Here is a 23,920-nt window from a genome sequence, read left to right as displayed (position 1 = left end):
AGTTGGGTTTGGGGCAGAAGCGGTTCGCGGATTTCGGCTCCGTGGTTGGTGGTGTTGGAAATGGGGGAGATCTGGGAAAAAGGGTCAAGAATGGGGTCAAGGGCTGAGATTTGGAGGAAGGGTCTGAGATTTGGGAACAGGAGGGGCTCAGAAATGGCGATGCCACCACCGGCACGGTCAGTATAAGCAGCAGCAGCAGCAGCGCTACCAGTGCTGTAAGATTTGGCACAGAAATAGGATCCGGAATCCTCGTCCTTGAGGTTGTTAAAGGTCAGCGTCACCGAGCTCTGCCTGTTGTCCCTGGAGATCGCAATCCGGCCCCTGACCGAATTTGCATAGTAGGTGCTGCCACTGCTGCTGATACTGGCGACTGGCTCCAGCCCCTGCCCAGGTCTCTGGTGATGCCAGCCCATCCCAAAACTGCCAAAATCGAACCCGGACCCTCGGCAGAGGAGGCGCAGGGACCCCCCGGGGGGCTGGAGTTCCCCCCCGCACTCCAGCAGGGTCACGGCCGCCCGGAGCCCTGCGGGACAAAGGGGAGATGGGCACGTGGCGATGCAAAAGTCGGGTGGAGCTGTCAAATTAATTAATGGGTGGATCTGGGTTAATTTCTGTGTTGAAGGCACTTTACAATACTGGAGTCCTCTGTTGGAGAATTGGGGTCAGATAAAGGGAATTTGGGGAAAACTGGTGATGGTTTGGGGATGGGGAAACGGCCGTGACCCTGCTGCAGTGCGGGGGGGACCTCCAGCCCCCACGGGGATCCCTGCGCCTCCTCTGCCAAGAGTCCAGATTCGATTTTGGCAGTTTTGGGATGGGCTGGCATCGGCAGAGACCCGGGCAGGGGCTGGAGCCAGTCACCAATATCAGCAAAAGTGGCAGCGCCATCGGTCAAGGGCCGGGTCACGATCTCCAGGGACAACAGGCAGAGCTCGGTGACGCTGACCATGAACAACCTCAAGGACGAGGATTCCGGATCCTATTTCTGTGCCAAATCTGCTTATGGATGTGGTGCTGATGCTGCTGCTGATATTGACCCTGCCGGTGGTGGCACCACCATTTCTGACCCCTTCCTGTCCCCAGTCCCCAGACCCTTCCTTAAATCTCAGCCCTTGGCCCCATTCCTGACCCTTTCCCCCAGATCTCCCCCATTTCCAGGAACGCCAACCACGAAGCCACAAAGCCCTTACTGGTTCTGCCCCAAACCAAAGTAACTTGGCACCAAAATTCGCCCCAAATCTCCACATTGTCCTCAAATCACCCCCTGCTCCTCGGGCCCTGATTGGCTGAGCTGGAACAGGCAAAAATGGGAACTCTTGGAGAGCAAGATCAGACCTGGATCTCAGGGGTGAAGGTTTGGGGCCAATGGTTGAGTTTTTGGGCAGGAGCAGGGCAGGGTTTGGGGTCAGTGCTGACCATTGGTGCAAATGGGGACAAAGAGTCAAGGGCTGGGTCAATGGGTGACATTTGGGACGAAAATCACAACTCTTGGGACTCAATGATGGGAGTGGTGCCAGAACCAGGAGCTGGACGCCATAACGTGCATCATCAACATAACCAGCACTAGGAACACAAACAGAGCATGAAGCTTTCCCACAGAAATAGAATCCGGAATCCTCGTTCTTGAGGTTGTTCATGGTCAGCGTCAGCGAGCTCTGCCCGTTGTCCCTGGAGATCCTGAACCGGCCCTTGACCGATGGTGAGTAGTAGATGGTGCCACCACTGCTGTAGATCCCTGCAACATATTCCAAAACCTGCCAGGGTCTCTGGCTGATCCAGTACATTCCATAATCCCCAAAACTGAACCCGGACCCTCGGCACAGCAACATCAGGGTCCCCCGGGGGGCTGGGTGTTCCCCCCGGACTCCAGCAGGGTCACGGCCGCCCGGACCCCTGCGGGACAAAGGGGATGAGAAACGTCATTGGCTGTGGGTTCAAAGCGGGTGTGGTCTGCTGGAAAATGGGATGTGACTCACCTGGGATGAGGATGATGAACTGCAAGGGCCATAATTTTGGGCCACGAGTCAGGATTTGGGTCAAGGGTTGAGCTTTGGTCTCATCCCCATCTCCCCTTTGTCCCGCAGGTCTCCGGGCGGCCGTGACCCTGCTGGAGTGCGGGGGGGACCTCCAGCCCCCTGGGAGGTCCCTGCGCATCCTCTGCCGAGGGTCCAGGTTCAGTTTCGACAGTGTCACCATGTGCTGGGTGCGCCAGAGGCCCAGGCAGGGGCTGGAATGTCTCGCAGGGATCTACAGCAGTGGCAGAGCCTACTATGCAGCTTCAGTCAAGGCCCGGGTCACGATCTCCAGGGACAACGGGCAGAGCTCGGTGATGGTGACCATGAACAACCTCAAGGACGAGGATTCCGGATCCTATTTCTGTGCCAAATATATTGATAATAGTTGTTGCGGTGGAGGTGCTCCTCTTGGTCAATCTGATCCCATCCCCCTGTTCCCATTTCCCCGACACTTCCTCCATTCCTGTCCCCCTGTCCCAGCTCTGAGCTGGTTCTGCCCCAATCTCAGCTCTTGGCCCCAAACCTCAGCTCTGGGCACCGAGTCTCAACCAAGGTCCACAAACCTGGGTGCAAATGATCAAGATTTTGGGAAAATGGGCCAGATTTGGGTCTGTACCAGTGACTCAGTTCCACCGCTGAGATTTTGGGGCAGAACGGGTCCAGTTTGAAAAAATGGTTGGGATTTCTGGGACGAGGGTGAGCTCAGCGTGAAAACGGCCCTGATTTGGGGCCAGAGCTGAGATTTGGGGCCACAGAAGGGCAGGGTTGGCACAAAGGGTCAGGAATGTTGTCAGGGGTTGGAGGGAAGAGTCTGGGGAATGGGGACAGGGACGAGGCTGAAAGGACAACCAGCAGCAGCATTCCAACCACCAGTGCGTGGTTCTTTGGCACAGAAATAAACGGCGGAATCCTCGTCCTTGAGGTTGTTCATGGTCAGCGTCACCGAGCTCTGCCCGTTGTCCCTGGAGATCCTGACGCGATCCATGAACGATGGCGCGAGGTTGGTGCCGGAGCCATTGTTCCTGATGCTTCCGACCCACTCCAGCCCCTGCCCGGGTCTCTGTCGGACCCATTGCAGGGCAACACTCCTGAAACTGAACCCGGACCCTCGGCAGGGGAGGCGCAGGGACCCCCCGGGGAGCTGGAGGTCCCCCCCGCACTCCAGCAGGGTAACGGCTGCCCGGAGCCCTCCAGGACAAAGGGGAGATGGGGATGGGAAACCTGATTGGCCGAGGGCCTCAAAGCAGGTATGGCCAGTTTGAAAAAGGGGCAGGACCCACTTGGGAGGAGGATGATGAACTCCAAGGGACCCAATGTGGGGCTAAGAGTCAGGATTTGGATCAACGGTTGAGCTTTTCCATCCCCTTTGTTTTGCGGGACTCCGGGTGGCCGTGACCCTGCTGGAGTGTGGGGGGGGCCTCCAGCCCCCCGGGGGGTCCCTGCGCCTCCTCTGCTGAGGGTCCGGGTTTTATTTTGGCAGTTTTGGGATGGGCTGAGTCCACCAGAGACCTGGGCAGGCGCTGGAGTTCGTAGCACACATCAGCACTGCTGGCACCACCCACTATGGAGATTCAGTCCAGGGCCGGGTCACGATCTCCAGGGACAACGGGCAGAGGTCAGTGACGCTGACCATGAACAACCTCAAGGACGAGGATTCCGGATCCTATTTCTGTGCAAAGTCTCCTTATGCTGGTTCTAATTACGAAGCTTATGGTATTGATGTTGGTTGTAGCCCTGCCTTTCTTGATGGGTTCTCAAATGCCCCGAGTCCTCAGACCCTCCCCTCAAACCTCAGCCCTTGGCCCCTTGTCCCAGATCTCCCCCATTTGCACCAATGGTCAGCACTGACCCCAAACCCTCCCCTGCTCCTGCCCCAAATCTCAACCATTGGCCCCAAACCTTCACCCCTGGCCTCCAGTTCAGGCCTCCTCCAATCAGGGCCCGGGGAGCTGGGGGAGATTTGGGTGAAATGGGCAAAACTGGGGGAAAGCCGAGAGTTGGGGCAGCAGGGGCGGAGTTTGGAAGGAACTGGTGAAGATTTGATGAAAAGAGCTGGGAGTCGGGGCAGGATCTCTGGGGATTTGTGGGCACTTGGGACTGAAATGGGGCTGGGGCCACGGCAGGAATTGTCAATACGAGCAGGACCAGCAGAACCATAACCATTACTGCTACGTTTGGCGCAGAAATAAACGGCGTAATCCTCGTCCTTGAGGTTGTTCATGGTCAGCGTCACCGAGCTCTGCCCGTTGTCCCTGGAGATCGTGAACCGGCCCTTGACCGATGGCGCGTCGTAGGTGTTGGCACCATTGTAGTAGATGCTTGCGAAGTATTCCAAAGCCTGCCCGGGTCTCTGGTGGATCCAGAACATGGAGAAAGTCCCGAAATCGAACCTGGACCCTCGGCAGAGGAGGTGCAGGGACCCCCTGGGGGGCTGGAGGTCCCCCCCGCACTCTAGCAGGGTCACGGCCGCCCGGAGCCCTGCGGGAAAAAGGGGAGATGGGGATGAGAAACCTGATTGGTCGAAGGCCTCCTAGTGGGCAAGGCCAGCTGGAAGAAGGGGCAGGACCCACCTGGGAGGAGGATGATGAAATTCAAGGGTCCCAGTTTAGGGCCAAGAGTCAGGATTTGGGTCAAGGGTTGAGCTTTGGCCTCATACCCATCTCCACTCTTTTCCGCAGGCTCCGGGCGGCCGTGACCCTGCTGGAGTTCGGGGGGGACCTCCAGCCCCCCGGGGGGTCCCTGATCCTCCTCTGCCTGGGGTCTGGGTTCGATTTTGACAAATTTGACCTGTTCTGGATGCATCAGAGACCTGGGCAGGGGCTGGAATTCATAGCCAGCATCTACAACGGCAGTGGGGGTTACACCTTCTACGCGCCGTCGGTGCAAGGCCGGTTCACAATCTCCCAGGACAATGGGCAGAGCTCCATGTCCCTGACCATGACCAACCTCAAGGACGAGGATACCAGATCCTATTTCTGCGCCAGATCTGCTCCTGGTTACTATAATTATGGTGCTGGTTATACTGACGGTGAAAGTCACCCCATCCCCAACCAGCATTAGGAGCAGCACCATAACCATCAGCATCCTTGGCACAGAAATATGATCTGGAATCCTCGTCCTTGAGGTTGTTCATGGTCTGCGTCACCAAGCTCTGCCTGTTGTCCCTGGAGATCCTGAACCGACCCTGCACCGACGGCGCGTAGTAGGTGGCACCATTGCTCCAGATGGCTGCGATCCATTCCAGCCCCTGCCTGCGTCTCTGGCGCATCCAGCCTAACCCAAAACTGCCAAAATTGAACCCGGACCCTCAGCAGAGGAGGCGCAGGGACCCCCCGGGTGGCTGGAGGCCCCCCCCGCACTCCAGCAGGGTCACCGCCGCCCGGAGCCCATCCCCAAACCTTCACCAATTTCTCCCATAACTCCCCTTGTTTGGTCCCAAAACCCCACCAGAGTTTTCCATATCTCAACATGCCTCAAAACCTGCAATTAACCCCAATCCATTCTTTAATTACTTAGACACCTCATCCTGAGCATTCTGCATTGATTGCACAGTTAATACACTGTGAACGACACCCAATTCCCCCTGGGATCCCAACCCGGGCACATCCTGGCTTTGGCCTCGAGCTCCCTCTGGCTCCTGGCCCTGCTGCTCCTGCTGCCCCTCCCAGGTGGCCCTGCCTCTTTTTCCTGGAAGTGACTCCCCTTTTCCCCTTCTGGACCAATCAGGTTTCCCATCCCCATCTCCCCTTTGTCCCGCAGGGCTCCGGGCGGCCGTGACCCTGCTGGAGTGCGGGGGGGGAACTCCAGCCCCCCAGGGGGTCCCTGTGACTTCTCTGCCGAGGGTCCGGGTTCAGTTTCCAAAGTTTTGGGATGGGCTGGGTGCGCCAAAGACCCAGACAGACACTGGAATACATCGCAGCTATCAGCAACAGTGACAGCACCTGGTACGCGCCATCGGTGCAGGGCCGGTCCACAATCTCCAGGGAGAACGGGCAGAGCTCGGTGACGCTGACCATGAACAGCCTCAAGGACGAGGATTCCGGATCCAATTTCTGTGCCAAGCGTATTTCTGGTGGCAATGCTGATATTGCCACTGCTTTTGGCCCTGTCCACATATTTGTGTCCTCAGCTGTCCCCAGACCTCTCCCCTGTGGTCACACATGGCCAGCGTCACCGAGCTCAGCCCGCTGTCCCTGGCCGTGCTGACCCGGCCCTTGACCGATGTAACGTTCCAGGTGACTCCACCCTTGGACCCATCTGCTTCTCTCAGCAAGGAGCCCTTGGCTCGAGATCAATTTCAGCAATTTCATCTCATCAAAATTTCAGGCATATTTGGGAAAAAAAAAGGGTTTTTTCTCCAGAGTTTGCTGAGAGGATTCCAGCCCAGCCCCAAGGAGCAGCCCCAGACACCGAGGCCGCTGAGGGAGAAGTGAAGCCCCAGGTGGGAGCGAGGAAGGGAGCGAGGGAGGAGAAGACGCCGCTATATTGGGGCTCCGCAGCCTCCCCCCACTTCTTCCGTGGCCGCTGCCGGGGCCCGGCCGGGGCAGGAAAGGAAACAGATCCTGGTTTTGGTCATGGTGCACATCTGTGTTTGGCAGAGGGCAGCTCAGCCTCTGGGCACTGCGGCTGAGCGCTGGCTGCACAAAAAGCTTTGTGTGCAAAGGGCCCTGGAGCGATCCCCATGCCACACTGGGACGGAGGGGAAGGGCCAGACTGGGGAGAAATGGGCAAAATTTAGGGAAATCTGAAATTGGGAAAGTGATGGTGGTGTTTGGCGGAAAATGGCTGAGATGTGAGAAAAAGAGCCGGGATTTTGGTTAAGGATCAGAGAATACTGTGATTTGTGGGAACACAGAAGAAAGGGCTTGAGGCCCTAACCAGCATCAAAACCATAGGCATAAGCAGCATTACCACAGCCAGTGCTGTAACATTTGGTACAGAAATAGGATCCGGAATCCTCGTCCTTGAGGTTGTTCATGGTCAGCCTCACTGAGCTCTGCCCGTTGTCCCTGGAGATTGTGAACCAACTCTGCACCGATGGCGCGTGCCATGTCCTGCCACTGTTGGTGATAGCTGCAATGTATTCCAGTGTCTGCCCGGGTCTCTGGCGCACCCAGCCCATCCCAAAACTGCCGAAACTGAACCCAGCCCCCCGGCAGAGGAGGCGCAAGGACCCCCCGGGGGGCTGGAGGTTCCCCCCGCACTCCAGCAATGTCAGGGCCGCCCGGAGCCCTGCGGGACAAAGGGGATGAGGCCAAAGCTCAAACATTGACCCAAATCCTGACTCTTGGACCTAAATTGGGACCCTTGGAGTTCATCATCCTCCCCCCTGGAGAATTCTACCCATTTGTCCAGCTGGCCACACCCACTTGGAGGTCCTTGACCAATCAGACTTTTGATTTCCATCCTCTCCCCTTTGTCCCGCGGGGCTCTGGGCGGCCATGACCCTGCTGGAGTGCAGGGGGGGGGACCTCCAGCCCCCCGGGGGATCCCTGCGCCTCCTCTGCCGAGGGTCCGGGTTCAGTTTCGGGAGCTACGACATGTTCTGGGTGCGCCAGAGACCCGGGCAGGGGCTGGAGTGGCTCGCGTGGATCAGGAACGATGGTGGAAACTCCGGCTACGCGGATTCAGTCAAGGGCCGGTTCATGATCTCCAGGGACAACGGGCAGAGCTCGGTGACGCTGACCATGAACAACCTCAAGGAAGAGGATTCCGGATCCTATTTTTGCACCGAATGTTACAGCAGTGGTTGTGGTCATAATATATCTGCTGGTTATGATGACGATGCCAGTGGTGGCCCCTCCTCGATACTGTGCCCACAAACATCCCAAAACCCCACATTCTACCTCCAAATCTTTAGTGTTGGCCACAAATCTTGACTGTTTTTCCCAATCTCCCCAATCATTGTCTCACCTCACACATTTCCATGGGGCTTTATGAATTTGAAATAATTCTCATAGGTTCATCCCCAAAACCCTACCCTTTGTGCCCCAGATCTCAGCGGGGTTCACTTGTGACTATTGGCTCCAAACTCAGCTGGCTCTACCCCAAATCTCAGCTATTGGCGCCACACCTCAGCTCTTGGCTCCAAGGCTCAACCAAGGCTCTCAACCCTCGGTGCAAATGGTCAAGATTTGGAAAAAATGGTCCAGATTTGGGTCTGTGGGCATCAACAATGGGGTGAAGGGCAGGAGGGAAGGACCTGGTGAACGGGGATGGAGACAGGACCAAAATTAGAACCAGCAGCATGAGCCTCTCAACCCCAACCATCATAGGCGTTTTTGGCACAGCAATAGGATCCGGAATCCTCGTCCTTGAGGTTGTTCATGGTCAGTGTCACCGAGCTCTGCCCATTGTCCCTGGAGATCCTGAAGTGGCCCTTGACCGACGGCACGTATCTGGGGGTGGAATCATCACCGTTGATCCCCGCACGTATTCCAGCCCCAGCCCGGGTCTCTGGCACATCCAGAACATTGCAGATTTTTTGAAATCGAAGCCAGAGGTGCGGCACAGCAAGTTCAGGGACCCCCCAGGGGTCTGGAGGTGCCCCCCGCACTCCAGCAGGGTCACGGCCGCCCGGAGCCCTGTGGGACAGAAGGGAGATGGGGATGAGGAACCTGATTTGCTGTGGGCATGAATGGGTGGCAGTGTCAGCTGGAAAAAGGGACGGGACCCACCTCGGAGGAGGATGATGAACGCCAAGGGTCCCAATTTGGGGCCCAGAATCAGGATTTGGGTCAGGAGTTGAGCTTTGGCCTCATCCCCATCTCCCCTTTGTCCCACAGGGCTCAGGGCAGCCGTGACCCTGCTGGAATACGGGGGGGACCTCCAGCCCCCCGGGGGGTCCCTGCACCTCCTCTGCCGAGGGTCCGGGTTCAGTTTTGGTGGTTATGCCATGCACTGGATCTGCCAGAGACCCGGGCAGGGGCTGGAATGGCACGCGGGAATCAGCAGCGGTGCTGTTTCCTACACCGACTACGCGCCGTCAGTCAAGGGCCGGTTGAGGATATCCAGGGACAACGGGCAGAGCTCGGTGACGCTGACCATGAACAACCTCAAGGACGAGGATTCCGGATCCTATTTCTGTGCAAATGCGGTGTGTTTTAGTGGTGCGGGTAACCCTGCTGCTGCTTATATTGACCGTGTCGGTGGTGGCACCACCCCTGTCTGAGCCCCTCTCTCCGCAATCCCAGACTGTTCCCCCCCAAACCTCAGCCCTTTTCCCTTTGTCCCAAATCTCCCCCATTTGCCCCAATGGTCAGCACTTACCCCAAACCTCTTCTGCTCCTTCCCCACATCTCAACCATTGGCCCTAAACCTTCAAGCCTGGGATCCAGGTCAGGCCTTGCTCTCCAAGAATTTCCATTCCTGCCTGTGCCGGCTCAGCCAATCAGGGCCTGTTGAGATGGCAAAGATTTGGGTGAAATGGGCAAAATTGGGGGAAAGTCCAGAGTTGGGGCAGCAGGGGCAGAGTTTTGGGGGGAAATGGCTGAGATTTGAGGAACAGGACTGGGATTTTGGGGAAGGATCACTGGGGAATGCAGACTTTTGGTGACCATCATGGGGGGTGCCACTGCAGGAACTGTTGCCAAAACCATCAGCAGTGTTACCAGCATCACCATCGAAACGTCTGGCACAGAAATAAACAGCGGAATCCTCATCCTTGAGGTTGTTCATGGCTAGCATCACCGAGCTCTGCCCGTTGTCCCTGGAGATCCTGAACCGGCCCTGCACCGAATCCGCGTAGTCGGTACTGCCACCTTGGCTGATCTGTGCAATGAATTCCAGCCCCTGCCCGGGTCTCTGTCGATACCAGCCCATCCCAAAACTGCCAAAACTGAACCCGGACCCTCGGCAGAGGAGGCGCAGGGACCCCCCGGGGGGCTGGAGGTTCCCCCCCGCACTCCAGAATGGTCACGGCTGCCTGGAGCGCTGCAGGACAAAGGGGAGATGGGGATGAGGAGCCTGATTGAGCAAGCAGGGGAGAAGCGGCGTGGTTTTTGGAAAAAAGGTGTGGGGCTCACCTGGGAGGGGCAGCAGGATCAGCAGGGCCAGGAGCCGGAGGTAGCTCGTGGGTGTGGCCAGGATGTGCCCGAGTTTGGGTCCCGGGGCAAATTGGGGGTCGTTAACAGTGTATTAACTGTGTAATCAATGCAGAATGCTCAGGATGAGGTGTCTAAGTAATTAAAGAATGGATTGGTGTTAATTGCAGTTTTAAGGCATGTTGAGATATGGAAAACTCTGGTAGGGTTTTTGGACCAAACAAGGGGAGTTATGAGAGAAATTGGTGAAGGTTTGGGGATGGGCTCCGGGCGGCCGTGACCCTGCTGGAGTCCAGGGGGCACCTCCAGCCCCCCAGGGGGTCCCTGCGCCTCCTCTGCCGAGGGTCCGGGTTCAGTTTCGGGAGTTTTGGGATGGGCTGGATGAAGCAGAGACCCGGGCAGGGGCTGGAGTTTGTGGCGAGTATCACCAGTGATGCTGCCACTCCCAGATACGTGCCGTCGATGCAGGGTCTGTTCAGGATCTCCAGGGACAACGGTCAGAGCTTGCTGACACTGACCATGAGCAACCTCAAGGACGAGGATTCCGCAGTTTATTTCCGCGTTAAACTTTGCAATGGTTATGCTGGCAATGCTTTTGAAGCTGGTTTCGGCATCAATCATGGCAGTGACCATGACGGTCATCAAACGTCTCCCATCCCAGAGATCCTTCCTGCAAATCCCCGCCCTTCTCCTCAAAACTTCACCATTTTCCCCCAAACTCTGCCCCTGAAGACCCAACTCCCCGTTTTCCCCCAATTTTGCCCATTTCTCCCCAGTCTGGCCCTTCCCCTCCGTCCCAGTGCGGAACGGGAATCGTTCCAGGGCCCTTTGCACACAAAGCTTTTTGTGCAGCCGGCGCTCTGCCGCAGCGCCCCGAGGCTGAGCTACCCTCTGCCAAACACAGATGTTCACAACGACCAAAACCAGGAACTTTCTGTTTCCTTTCCTGCCCCGGCCGGGCCCCGGCAGCTGCCAGCGAGGAAGTGGGGGGAGGCTGCGGAGCCCCAAAATCGCGGCGTCTTCTCGTCCCTCCCTCCCCCCAACGCTCCTACCTGGGGCTTCACTTCTCCCTCAGCGGCCTTGGTGTCTGGGGCTGGTCCTTGGGGCTGGGCTGGAATCCTCTCTGGGAGCTCTGGACATGGCGACGACGCTGGTGGTGGCCCCAAACCCCTATCCCTGTCTCCCCAAATCTCCCAAAATCCCCAAATCCTGTCCAAAATCCCAACCCTTGACCCCATTCTTGACCTTCTCCCCCAGTGTCCACCACCTTTGCCCCAATTTCCAACTTTCCTCCAGTTTTGCCAATTCAACCCAATTCTCCGCCAGCTCCCTGGACCTGGTTGGAGCAGGCCTGAACTGGAGGCCAGGGGTTAAGATTAGGGGCCCATGGTTGAGTTTTGGGGCAGGAGCAGGGCAGGGTTTGGGGTCAGTGCTGACCATTGGTGCAAATTGGGGAGATTTGGGACCAAGGGTCAATGGGTGAGGTTTGGGGGAAGGGTCTGGGGACCCGAGACGGGGGGGACATGGGGACGGGGGTGGATCCACAACTGGTGTCTTCAGCATATGCAGCAGCATCGCCCCAATTGCCAGCAGCAGCAGATTTGGCAAAGAAATAGGATCTGGAATCCTTGTCCTTGAGGTTGTTCATGGTCAGCACCACCGAGCTCTGCCCGTTGTCCCTGGAGATCGTGAACCGGCCCTTGACTGAATCCGCGTAGGCAGTGTCCCCACCATCATTCCTGATCCCCGCGACCCACTGCAGCCCTTTCCCGGGTCTCTGTTGGGCCCATTGCATGGAAAAACTCCCAAAATCGAACCCGGCCCTTTGGCAGAGGAGGCGCAGGGACCCCCCTGGGGGCTGGAGGTTCCCCCCGCACTCCAGCAGGGTCACCGGCCACCCGGAGTCCTGCGGGACAAAGGGGAGATGGGGATGAGAAACATGATTGGCTGTGGACATGGAGTGGGTGTGGCCAGTTGGAAAAGAGTTGGGACCCACTTTGTAGAAGGATGAGAATGTCCAGGGGTCAGAATTTGGGGCCAAGAGTCAGGATTTTCTTCAAGGGTTGAGCTTTGGCCTCATCCCCATCTCCCCTTTGTCCCGCAGAGTTCCGGGTGGCCGTGACCCTGCTGGAGTGCAGGGGGGACCTGCAGCCCCCCAGGGGATCCCTGTGCCTCTTCTGCCGAGGGTCCGGGTTCAGTTTCAGGAGCTACGACATGTACTGCATGCGCCAGAGACCCGGGCAGGGGCTGGAGTGGCTCGCATGGATCAACACTGGTGGCAGCGCCTGGGACTCACCATCGGCCAAGGGCCGGGTCATGATGTCCCGGGACAACGGGCAGAGCTTGGTGACGCTGACCATGACCAACCTCAAGGACGAAGATTCCAGATCCTATTTCTGTGGGAAATCTGCTTATAACAATTGGGGTACTGGTGCTGGTGTGGATGGTTTTGGTCCGGACCCTGTGGCCATGTCCTGACTCGCTCCCAAATCCAAGACCCTTCCCTAAAACCCAAACACTTTTGCCCATTCCTGGCTCTGTCCCAACCCTAAAGTGGTTCTTCGCCAAATTCTCCGTACCTGGCAAGAAAGTTGACCCAAGTCTTAACCTTGGCCTTAAATCTCCACTTTTAATTCAACGTTTTGGGGCACAAAGAGGAGATTTGGGGTCAGGAGTTGTGGTTTGGGGTCAGCGGGTGAGAATTGGCCTGAGGCAGAGCAAGGTGGAGATCAATGGCCAAGGGCTGGGTGTGGGCTGGGGGTTTGGGGGAAGGGTCTGGGTAATGGGGACAGGGGAGAACACGGGGATGGGGGGCACAGTAAAATCTATAAACAACACCAGCAGGATCATACCAAACATTAACAGATTTGGCACAGAAATAGGTGGCAGAATCCTCGTCCTTGAGGTTGTTCATGGTCAGCGTCACCGAGCTCTGCCCATTGTCCCTGGAGATCGTGACCCGGCCCTTGACTGAGGGTGCGTAGCCGGTGCTGGAACCATCTTTCTTTATCCCCCCGAGCCACTCCAGCCCCTGCCCGGGTCTCTGGTGGACCCACTGCATCCCAAAATTCCCAAAACTGTACCCGGACCCTCGGCAGAGGAGGCGCAGGGACCCCATGGGGGGCTGGAGGTCCCCCCCGCACTCCAGCAGGGTCACGGCCGCCCGGAGCCCTGCGGGACAAAGGGGAGATGGGGATGGGAAACCTGATTGGTCGAAGGCCTCAAAGTGGGTGTGGCCAGTTTGGAAAAGGGTCGGGACCCACCTGGGAGGAGGATGATGAACTCCAAGGGTCCCAATTTAGGGCCAAGACTCAGGATTTGGTTCAAGGGTTGAGGTTTGGCCTCATCCCCAACTCCCCTTTGTCCCGCAAGGCTCCGGGCGGCCGTGACCCTGCTGGAGTGCGGGGGGGACCTCCAGCCCCCCGGGGGGGTCCCCGACGTTTCTGTGCCGAGGGTCCGGGTTTGATTTCGGGAGTTTTAACATGGGCTGGATGCGTCAAAGATCTGGGAAGGGGCTGGAATTCGTGGCAGGGATCAGCAACAACGGTTCCAGCATTGGCTACGCTCCATCGGTGCAGGGCCGGTTCAGGATCTCCAGGGACAACGGGCAGAGCTCGGTGACGCTGACCATGAACAACCTCAAGGACGAGGATTCCGGATCCTATTTCTGCACCAAGGGTGTTTACAGTTGTTGTGCTGCTTCTGATGCTGATGTTGGTGATGTTGTTCTTGGCCCTGTTCCTGTCCCTGTGCCCCAGATCATTCCCTCCAAACCCTGACTCCACTCCTGAGACTGCGTCCAAACCCTGCCCTGCTGTGGCCCCAAATCTCACCTCCTAGCCCCAAATCTCCGCTCCTGGGCCCTCCGGATCCTGTTTATGCGGGAAATCTCCTGGTACCAAGGGCGCTTATGCTGCCGGTTATATTGAGAGTGCCGACCATGGCCCCATCCCCAACCAGCATTAGGAGCAGCACCGTAACCATCAGCATCCTTGGCACAGAAATAGGATCCGGAATCCTCGTCCTTGAGGTTGTTCATGGTCAGCGTCACCGAGCTCTGCCCGTTGTCCCTGGAGATCCTGAACCGGCCCTTGACTGATGGCGCGTAGTAGGAACTGCCACTGCTGCTGATACTTGCGACTGGCTCCAGCCCCTGCCCGGGCCTCTGCCGATACCAGCCCATCCCAAAACTGCCAAAATCAAACCCGGACCCTCGGCAGAGGAGGCGCAGAGACCCCCCGGGGGGCTGGAGGTCCCCCCCGCACTCCAGCAGGGTCACGGCCGCCCGGAGTCCTGCGGGACAAAGGGGAGATGGGCACCAGGCCCAGCTGTGCCATTCTCATTCCCAGCACAGAGTCAGACACCATTCCCTCTTTCTCTCTGTCTCTCTCTCTCTCCCTCTCTCTCTCTGTCTCTCTCTTTCTGTCACAGGATTTTTCCTGGAGCAGCACAGAGAGAAGATGAAGATGAAACAATTCCCATCTCTCCTCTCTGCTCCTGCTGTTTCTACGCGTGTGGAAAGTGTCGGGGGATTGTTCCCCTCCAGGGATTCGTCATTTGGGTTCTGCTGGAGATTGTTTTGTTTCCTTGGCCAATGGGCTCGAAGCCATTACCTGGACCTGTCAGACTCTCACGGGGATTCTTTAGGATTTTTTCGTGTCTTTTGTACGGAAATCTTCAGTATATCTTTAGTATAGATGTAATAGAGCATTAATGAGATATAATATAGTATTAATGAGATATAATATAGTATTTATGAGATGCTATATAGAATAATGAGATATAATATAGCATTAATGAGATGTAATATAGTATTAATGGGATATAATATAGAATTAATGAGATATAATATAGTATTAATGAGATGTAATATACCATTAACGAGATGTAATATAGTATTAAAGAGATGTAATACAGTATTAACGAGATATAATATAGTATTAATGAGTTATAATATAGAATTAATCAGATAAAATATAATATTAATGAGATATATTATTAATGAGATGTAATATAGTAATAATGAGATATAATATTGTATTAATGTAATAAAATATATTATTAATGTAAGATAGTAGAGATTTAATTGAGCAATTGTTCAGCATTCTGACTCATGGAGTCAGATGCCGTGACCCTGCTGGAGTGCGGGGGGAACCTCCAGCCCCCCGGGGGGTCCCTGCGCCTCCTTTGCCGAGGGTCCGGGTTCAGTTTTGGGAATTTTGGGATGCAGTGGGTCCACCAGACAGCCAGGCAGGTGACGGAGTGGCTCGGGGGGATTAAGAAAGATGGTTCCAGCACCGGCTACGCACCCTCAGTCAAGGGCCGGGTCACGATCTCCAGGGACAATGGGCAGAGCTCGGTGACGCTGACCATGAACAACCTCAAGGACGAGGATTCCGGATCCTATTTTTGTGCCAAATCTGTTGATGTTTGGTATGATCCTGCTGATGTTGTTTATTGATTTTACTGTGCCCCCCATCCCCGTGTCCCCCCCCTGTCCCCGTTGCCCAGACCCTTCCCTCAAACCCCCAGCCCACACCCAGCCCTTGAACATTGATCCCAACCTTGCTCTGCCTCGGCCCCAATTCTCACCCGCTGACCCCAAACCACAGCTCCTGAGCCCAAATCTCCTCTTTGTGCCCCAAACTTTGAATTAAAAGTGGAGATTTAAGGCCAAGGTTAAGACTTGGGTCAACTTCCTTGCAAGGTATGGAGAATTTGGGGAAGAACCCCTCTAGGGTTGGGACAGAGTCAGGAATGGGCAAAAGTGTTTGGGTTTCAGGGAAGGGTCTGGGATTTGTGGACCGGTTGGGACACAGCCACAGGGTCCAGACCAAAACCATCCACACCAGCACCAGTACTCCAATTGTTATAAGCAGATTTCCCGCAGAAATAGGATCCAGAATCCTCGTCCTTGAGGTTGTTCATGATCAGCGTCACCGAGCTCTGCCCTGGAGATCATGACCCGGCCCAGAACTGACGGCGCGTATCTGGGAGGGGCGCCATCACCGGTGACACTCGCCACAAACTCCAAACACTTCCCCGGTCTCTGGTGGATCCAGCCCACCCCAAATTGTCCAAAACTGAACCCGGACCCTCGGCAGAGGAGGCACAGGGGCCCCCCAGGGGGCTGGAGGTCCCCCGTGCACTCCAGCAGGGTCACGGCCGCCCGGAGCCCTGAAAGACAAAGGGGAGATTGGGATGGACAAAGCTCAATCCTTGACCAAAATTCTGATTATTGGCCCCAAATTCTGATCCCTGGATCTTCTCATCCTTCTCCAAAGTGGGTCCCGACTCTTTTCCAACTGGCAAAATCCACTTAGAGGTCCTCAACCAATCAGGTTTCCCATCCCCATCTCCCTTTTGTCCCGCAGGGCTCCGGGCAGCCGTGACCCTGCTGGAGTGCGGGGGAGACCTCCAGCCCCCCGGGGGGTCTCTGCGCCTCCTCTGCCGAGGAGATTTTGGGAATTTTGGGATGGGCTGGATGCGCCAGAGACCCGGGCAGAGTTTGGAGTTTGTGGCGAGTGTCACCAGTGATGGCGCCACTCCCAGATACGCGCCGTCATTCAAGGGCCGGTTCAGGATCTCCAGGGACAACGGGCAGAGCTTGGTGATGCTGACCATGAACAACCTCAAGGACGAGGATTCCGCCGTTTATTTCTGCGTCAAACTTTGCAATGGTTACGCTGGCAATGCTATTGACGCTGGTTTTGGCATCAATCCTGATAGTGACCATGATGGTCAGCAAATATTTCCAGTCCCAGAGATCCTTCCCCAAGATCCCAGCTGTGTTCCTAAAATATTGACCATTTCCTCCAAACTCCACCGTCACTTCCCCAATTCCCAATTTCCTCCAGTTTCCCCCATTTCTCCCCATTCTGGCCCTTCCCCTCCGTCCCAGTGTGGAACGGGGATCGCTCCAGGGCCCTTTGCACACAAAGCTTTTTGTGCAGCCGGTGCTCTGCCGCAGCGCCCAGAGGCTGATCTGCCCTCTGCCAAACACAGATGTTCACAATGACCAAAACCAGGAACTTTCTGTTTCCTTTCCTGCCCCGGCCAGGCCCCGGCAGCTGCCGGGGAGGAAGTGGGGGGAGGCTGCGGAGCCCCAAAATAGCGGCGTCTTCTCCTCCCTCCCTCCCTCCCTTGGTCCCACCTGGGGCTTCACTGCTCCCTCAGCGGCCGCGGTGTCTGGGGCTGCTCCTTGGGGCTGGGCTAGAATCCTCTCTCTGGAGAAAACCCCCTTTTTTTTACACAAAAAACACAGGAAATTTTGGGGAAATTAAATTTTTCAAATTGATCTCGAGTCGAGGGTTCCATGTTGAGCGAAGCAGAGGGGTCCAAGGGTGGAGTCACCTGGAACCTTCCATCGGACAAGGGCAGGGTCAGAATGGCCAAGGAGAGCTCAGGAGCCAAAATGGCCCCGAGTGGGCCCCGAGCTGAGGTGTGGGGCCAGGAGCTGAGAATGTGGGGCAGAGTCAGGGCAGGGTTGGGGCACGGGGACAGGAATGGGGTCAGGGGCTGGGGATTGGGGAAGGGTCTGAGGAACGGGGACAGGGGGGACACAGCGATAAGGGTGGCATCAAAACGATCAGGAGCAGCCCAACCATCAGCAGCAGCTTTGGCACAGAAATAGGGTCCGGAATCCTCATCCTTGAGGTTGTTCATGGTCAGCGTCGCTGAGCTGTGCCCGTTGTCCCTGGAGATCCTGAACCGGCCCTGGACTGAATCCGCGTAGCCAATGCCTCCTCCAGTGTTGAACCCTGCGACGAATTGCAGCCCCTGCCCGGGTCTCTGTCGATACCAGCTCATCCCAAAACCGCAGAAACTGATCCCGGACCCTCGGCAGAGGAGGCGCAGGGACCCCCCGGGGGCTGGAGGTGCCCCCTGCACTCCAGCAGGGTCACGGCCGCCCGGAGCCCTGCGGGACAAAGGGCAGATGGGGAAGAGGGAAAAAATCCACCCAAATGTTGATTCCTGCCTGCAGATTCTGTTGTTGGGCTTAAATTGTGGCACTTTCTCCACCTCCCGATCCTGCTGGCCCTCCCAGGTGGGTTCAGGTCCCTTTTGGGATCTGGTCACCCCCAGCACAGCCCACGCCCGGGTCCGGCTCCTCATCTCCATCTCCCCTTTGTCGCGCAGGGCTCCAGGCGGCCGTGACCCTGCTGGAGTGCGGGGGGGACTTCCAGACCCCCGGGGGGTCCCTGCGCCTCCTCTGCCGATCGCCCGGGATCGATTTTGGGATTATTGTGATGGCGTGGATCCGCCAGAGACCCGGGCAGGTGCTGGAGTTCATTGCAGCTATCAGCACCACTGGCAGCACCAGCTACGCGGATTCGGTCAAGGGCCGGTTCACGATCTCCAGGGACAACGGGCAGAGGTCGGTGACGCTGACCATGAACAACCTCAAGGACAAGGATTCTGGATCCTATTTCTGTGCCAAATATGCTTATACTCCTGATGGTACTTATGGTGTTGCTTCTATTGATGTGCCGGGCTTGGCCCCATTCCCCAACCAGCACTGCAGGAGCATCAGGGCATAGGACGGTCGGGACAGATGGATGGACACGAGAGATCTCTGCAGCCAGGTCTGGAATTTGGGGTTTATTGCAAAGGACGAACTGTAGGGCCCTGCTGGGAGCTGCCAGGCACAGCTGGAGTAGGGCTGAGAGAAGAGAGGGGAGAGCGGGAGAGAGGGTAAGAGAGTAAGAGAGTAAAAAAGGTAAATGAGTAGAAGGGTGACAGAATAGAAAGGGTAAGAGAGTGAAAAAGTCAGTGAATAAAATGGTAAGAGTGTAAAAGGGTAAGAACATAAAACTGTAAGAGAATAAAAGGGTAAGAGAGTGAGGTTCCCACCACAATACAATTAATCTTCTCTGTAGAATATTCTAATTCTCACTAACCAATCTGGTCCAATATACAAACCCTACAGCATTTACATACAGCCTATAAGAATCGTTTCATTACCATACTCTATTACATTTTAAACCCTAAAATCCCCTCTTTGGGCCCTTCTGCCAAGCTGTGGGGTCTACTCTGACCCTTGGAGCTGTCTGCAATCACAGGGTGTTGTTCCATCAAAATGGGATCACCTTCAGCCGGCCACGCTGAACAACTGTTTTCCAGTTTTTCAGTAACTGAGGGATCTCAAAGGTTGCTTTCCTTTCAATCTCGCTGATGGTTTCCATATTCTCAAAATCTTTTGCCAGCCAATCACATTGATAAGGCTTTCCTGTTTCATCTTCCCCAACCAGCATCAGCATAAGCACCGTCACCATCGGTGTCCTTGGCGCAGAAATAGGATCCGGAATCCTCGTCCTTGAGGTTGTTCATGGTCAGCGTCACCGAGCTCTGCCCATTGTCCCTGGACATCATGAACCGGCCCTTGACTGAATCCGCGTAGATGGTGCTGCCACCACTGCTGCTGATGGTTCCGACCCACTGCAGCCCCTGCCTGGGTCTCTGGCGGATCCAGGCCATTCCAAAATTGCCGAAACTGAACCCGGACCCTCAGCAGAGGAGGTGCAGGGACCCCCCATGGGGGGCTGGAGGTCCCCCCCGCACTCCAGCAGGGTCACGGCCGCCCAGAGCCCTGCGGGAAAAAGGGGAGATGGGGATGAGGGGTTCCAAAAGTCAGGTGGAGGTGTCCAATGAATGAATGGGTGGATTGAGGCTCATTGCAGGGTTTAAAGCACTTTACAATACTGGAAATCTCTGTTGGAGATTTGGGGCGAGACAAAGGGAATTTGGGGCAAACCAGTGAAGGTTTGGGGATGGGCAGCGGCTGTGACCCTGCTGGAGTGCGGGGGGGAACTCCAGCCCCCCAGGGGATCCCTGCCCCTCTTCTGCCGAGGGTCTGGGTTCGATTTTGGGCAATTTGGGATGGGCTGGATGCGCCAGAAACCCGGGCAGGTGCTGGAACACATCGGAGGGTTCAAAAGCGATGAGAGCACCTACTACACGCCATTCAGGGGCCGGGTCACGATCTCCAGGGACAACGGGCAGAGCTCGGTGACGCTGACCATGATCAACCTCAAGGACGAGGATTCAGGATCCTATTTCTGTACCAGATGCAGTGATGGTGGTTGGAATGGTGCTGCTGTTTCTTATGGTGACAATCCTCAGCATCGCCCCAAGCCCGCAGCCCGAGTTCCCAAAATTTCACAAAATCCTTCTCCCAAATCCCAACCCTTGACCCCAATTTTTAACTTACTCCCCAGTCTCCACTATTGCTGTCCGAATTCCTGATGTTTCCCCAATTTTGCCCATTTCACTCAAATCTCCCCCAGCTCCTGGCCCCTGATTGGAGGAGGCCTGAACTGGAGGCCAGGGGAGAAGGTTTGGGGCCAATGGATTTGTTTTGGGACAGGAGCAGGGGAGGGTTTGGGGTCAGTGCTGACCATTGGTGCAAATGGGGACAAAGGGTCAAGGGCTTGGTAAATGGGTGAGGTTTGGGATGAAAAGCAGAACTCTGGGGACTCAATGATGGGAGTCGGATGAACGGCAGGAGCTTGAGACCATCAGGGGTATCGTCACCATTAGCAGCAGCACTATAACCATCAGCAGCCCTGGCACAGAAATAGGATCCGGAATCCTCGACCTTGAGGTTGTTCATGGTCAGCGTCACCGAGCTCTGCCCGTTGTCCCTGGAGATCCTGAACTGGCCCTGCACGGAAGGCGCGTACATGGAGTTCCAGCCCTCCTTCCTGATGCTCCCAACCCACTCCAGCCCCTGCCCGGGTTTCTGGTGGACCCAGAACATGGTGATGGCGCCGACATCGAACCTGGACCCTCGGCACTGCAACGTCAGGGACCCCCCGGGGAGCTGGAGGTCCCCCCCGCACTCCAGCAGGGTCACGGCCGCCTGGAGCTCTGCGGGACAAAGGGAAGATGGGGATTAGGCCAAAGTTCAACCCTCGACCCAAAACCTGACACTTGGCCCCTCCTGGGACCCTTGGAGTTCATCATCCTCCTCCTCCCAGGGGGGTCCTGCCCCTTTTACCTGCAGCCATGCCCACTTTGAAGCTCTAGAGTAATGAGGTTTCTCATCCCCATCTCCCCTTTGTCCCGCAGGGCTCTGGGGGACCGTGACCCTGCTGAAGTGCGGGGGGGACCTCCAGCCCCCCGGGGGTTCCCTGCGCCTCCTCTGCCGAGGGTCCGGGTTCATTTTCGGGGATTATGGAATGTACTGGATCCGCCAGAGACCCGGGCAGGCTTTGGAATACGTCGCAGGAATCCACTACAATAGTGCCAACACCATCTACGCGCCATCGGTCAAGGGCCGGGTCACGATCTCCAGGGACAAGGGGCAGAGCTCGGTGACGCTGACCATGAACAACCTCAAGGACGAGGATTCCGCCGTTTATTTCTGCGCCAAGTGTGCTGCTAATAATTACCCTGAACATGCTGCTCGTAGTGACGATGCCCATGGTGTCCCCATCCCCATCCCCTTATCCCCTCCCTGTCCCCATTGCCCAGACCCTTCCCCCAAACCCCCAGCCCACACCCAGCCATTGACCATTGATCCCAAACTTGCTCTGCCTCCGCCCCAATTCTCCCCCGCTGACCCCAAACCACAACTCCTGACCCCTGATCTCCTCTTTGTGCCCCAAACTTTGCTCTGAAGGTCGGGGTTTGAGGCCCAAGGTCCCTATTTGGGGACAAAGGTTGAGGATTCGGTCAGTGGCTGCTGCTGCAGGGAGCATAAAGTGGGGATTTAGGGCAGATTCGGGCGAGGTTTGCTGCCAACTTAGTTGGGTTTGGGGCAGAAGCACTTCGCGGGTTGTGGCTCCATGGTTGGTGGTGTTGGAAATGGGGGAGATCTGGGACAAAGGGTCAAGAATGGGGTCAAGGGCTGAGATTTGGAGGATGGGTCTGAGATTTGGGAACAGGCGGGGCTCAGAAATGGTGATGCCACCACTGGCATGGTCAGTATAAGCTACAGCAGCAGCAGCGCTACCAGTGCTGTAAGATTTGGCACAGAAATAGGATCCGGAATCTTCGTCCTTGAGGTTGTTCATGGTCAGCGTCACCGAGCTCTGCCCATTGTCCCTGGAGATCCTGAACCGGCCCTTGACCGAATCCGCATAGTAGGCGCTGCCATAGCTGCTGATACTGGTTACTGCTTCCAGCCCCTGTCCGGGTCTCTGGCAATGCCAGCCCATCCCAAAACTACCGAAAACGAACCCGGACCCTTGGCAGAGGAGGCGCAGGGACCCCCCGGGGGGCTGGAGGTCCCCCCCGCACTCCAGCAGGGTCTCGGCCGCCCAGAGTCCTGCGGGAAAAAGGGGAGATGGGAATGAGGAACCTGATTGGCTGAGGGCCACAAAGTTGGTGTGTCAAACTGGAAAATGGGGTGGGACTCACCTTAGAGGGGCAGCCGGAGCAGGACAACTAGGATGGGGTGGTCCAAAGGTTCCAGTTTCGGGCCCAGAGTCAGGATTTGGGTCAAGGGTTGAGCTTTGGCCGCATCCCCATTTCCCCTCTGTCCCGCAGGGCTCTGGGCGGCCGTGACCGTGCTGGAATGCGGGGGGGACCTCCAGACTCCTGGGGGGTCCCTGCGCCTCCTCTGCCGAGGGTCCGGGTTCAGTTTCGGGAGCTACGACATGTTCTGGATCCGACAGAGACCCGGGCAGGGGCTGGAGTGGCTCGCATGGATCAGGAACGATGGTGGCAACTCCGGCTACGCGGATTCAGTCAACAGCCGGGTCACGATCTCCAGGGACAATGGGCAGAGCTCGGTGACGCTGACCATGAACAACCTCAAGGACGAGGATTCCGGATCCTATTTCTGTGCCAAACGTGCTGGTAGTGGTCATGGTGCTGGTGCTGCTGCTTATAGTGACGATGGCCGTGGTGGATTCACCCCATCTCTGTGTCCTCACCTGTCCCCAAACTGAGATTCTCCCTTCAAATTGTCCCCCAAACCTCAGCCCTTGACCCTTTGTCCCAAATCTCCCCCGTTTGCAACAATGGTCAGCACTGACCCCAAACCCTCCCCTGCTCCTGCACCAAAACTCAACCATTGGCCCCAAACCTTAACCCCTGGCCTCCAGTTCAGGCCTTGCTCTCCAAGAGTTCCCATTTCTGCCTGTGCCAGCTCAGCCAATCAGGGCCTGGGGAGCTGGGGGAGATTTGGGTGAAATGGGCAAAACTGTGGAAACATCAGGAATTCGGACAGCAATAGTGGAAACTGGGGAGTAAGGTCAAGAATGGGGTCAAGGGTTGGGATTTGGGAGAAGTAATTTGGGAAATATTGGGAACTCGGGCAGCGGCCTTGGGGCGATGCTGAAGATTGTCACCATAAGCAACAGCAGCACCATTCCAACCACCATCACTGCATCTGGCACAGAAATAGGATCCGGAATCCTCATCCTTGAGGTTGATCATGGTCAGCGTCACCGAGCTCTGCCCGTTGTCCCTGGAGATCGTGACCCGGCCCCTGAACGATGGATCGTAGTAGGTGCTCTCATCGCTTTTGATCCCTCCGATGTGTTCCAGCCCCTGCCCTGGTCTCTGGCGCATCCAGCGCATCCCAAATTGTCCAAAATCGAACCCAGCCCCTCGGCAGAGGAGGCGCAGGGACCCCCCGGGGGCTGGAGGTCCCCCCCGCACTCCAGCAGGGTCACGGCCGCCCAGAGCCCTGTGGGACAAAGGGGAGATGGGGATGAGGCCAAAGCTCAATCCTTGACCCAAATCCTGACTCTTGTCCCAAAACTGGGACCCTTGGGGTTCATCATCCTCCCCCCAGGTGGGTCCTGTCCCTTTTTTCCCGTTGGCCACGCCCACTTTGAGATTCTCAACCCATCAGGTTTCCAATCCCCATCTCCCCTTTGTCCCTCAGGGCTCCGGGCGGCGGTGACCCTG

The 23,920-nt window shown here is 56.6% G+C and overlaps 2 gene segments (V, D, J or C); both read left to right on the top strand.

Annotated features, from left to right (window-relative positions):
* The first annotated feature begins 7,456 nt into the window (after positions 1-7,456).
* Positions 7,457-7,894, top strand: LOC128946341 (Ig heavy chain V region 3-like). The segment is given in 1 exon segment: positions 7,457-7,894. A coding segment is annotated over 1 exon segment (438 nt).
* A 4,377-nt stretch (positions 7,895-12,271) lies between these two features.
* LOC128946340 (Ig heavy chain V region 6.96-like) lies at positions 12,272-22,567 on the top strand. The segment is given in 4 exon segments: positions 12,272-12,403; positions 18,325-18,400; positions 21,128-21,426; positions 22,550-22,567. Coding segments are annotated over 4 exon segments (525 nt in total).
* Positions 22,568-23,920: the final 1,353 nt, after the last annotated feature.

Source organism: Melozone crissalis, unplaced genomic scaffold, assembly GCF_028551555.1.
Source record: "Melozone crissalis strain CALT ecotype California unplaced genomic scaffold, PUWL_Pcris_2 ptg000079l_1, whole genome shotgun sequence".
Lineage (NCBI taxonomy): Eukaryota > Metazoa > Chordata > Aves > Passeriformes > Passerellidae > Melozone > Melozone crissalis.
The sequence above is the reverse complement of the archived record's forward strand: the minus strand, read 5'-3'. Positions and strand labels throughout refer to the sequence as shown.